This window comes from Monopterus albus, unplaced genomic scaffold, assembly GCF_001952655.1.
Source record: "Monopterus albus unplaced genomic scaffold, M_albus_1.0 scaffold100.1, whole genome shotgun sequence".
NCBI classification, from domain to species: Eukaryota; Metazoa; Chordata; class Actinopteri; order Synbranchiformes; family Synbranchidae; genus Monopterus; species Monopterus albus.
The window spans coordinates 475,661-476,738 of record NW_018127980.1 but is presented as its reverse complement, the minus strand read 5'-3'; the positions used below and the strand labels follow the sequence as shown (position 1 = coordinate 476,738).

Below are 1,078 nucleotides of genomic sequence, written 5' to 3'. Positions count from 1 at the left end.
CCGCCCCGTGGTGGGGTGGTGGGGCCAGGCCTGGGAAGGCAGCGGCTGCGGCAGCAGCAGCCGTCCAGGCAGACTCCAGGGCTGGATGGGGGTGAGGAGGAAACGGCCCTCCCTCCAGGTAGTGACTGAGAGGGTGGCCAGCTGCCAGGGGGCCTGGAAACGGCAGGCCTGACGGGTGGGCCTGCACCCCAGCCTTTTCACGTTTCCTCCACTTGGCCCTGCGGTTCTGAAACCACACCTGGGGGCAGACAGAGATGATAAAACACATGAATATGGGCAGGTTTTCACTTTTCCATTAGAAGATTGTCAAAGTAGAACATGTAAGGCTGTATAGTTCAAGTGATAAAGGAGGGTGCATACAGAAACAGAAAGAAAGATGCTCAAAGACAAGTCACCCGTTTGGTCAGTTGATGATTACTTCTTGTCTTGCTTATATTACAGCAATGATTCGTTGTAATTAACATAACTAGACTCTACTGAATGTGTACTAATAGTTGTCTAGTTCAGGTGGTGGCCAATAGGCGGAAAATCAACGGTAATTACATGCAAGGTAAACTCTGCAGCTCACAGTCCCTTAAATCTTCTTTCTGTCTAATTAAACCCCCCGTGCCTGTAGACGGGCTTCAGGGTGGGGAGAGATAATTAAGAGCCGTGTTAACAAAAGGTCCAGAAAATTACCGTTGAACTGGCTCCAATAACAATTAATGCGCTTTAAATTAAGTTCTTAAGAGATGCAAGTGACTTTCATGCAACAGAGTATTTAGCTTTCCCACGCATTCGCTGTCTCCCAGTTTGCACTGCAGAAACACGGGGCTCTCACAATGAGCAAAATGTCAACATGAGGAAAGTGACTGAACAAGCGAGCTTACAAGACACGCACACACACACACACACACACACGCATTATTCCCAGAGGGCTGTTTAGCATTACTCAGCCCCTCGGGAATTTATGAGTTTTTATCACCTCCTGATGGCGCCCGTTAAGTGATTTGTTCACCTACAGCCCCTAAAGAGACATCTGTTGTTTTACCGTCGGCCATAACCTCCACTGTGTTTGAACTGTCTCTCTGGTTATGAG

General features: G+C 48.5%; 1 protein-coding gene across 1 annotated transcript in view; it reads right to left on the bottom strand.

Annotated features, from left to right (window-relative positions):
- arxa (aristaless related homeobox a) overlaps positions 1-1,078 on the bottom strand; it is a 5,497-nt gene that overhangs the window by 1,112 nt on the left and 3,307 nt on the right. Inside the window, exon 4 of the mRNA XM_020609658.1 lies at positions 3-238. Within this exon, the coding sequence (XP_020465314.1) occupies positions 3-238 (236 nt within the window). The remainder of the gene's footprint in view (positions 1-2; positions 239-1,078) is intronic.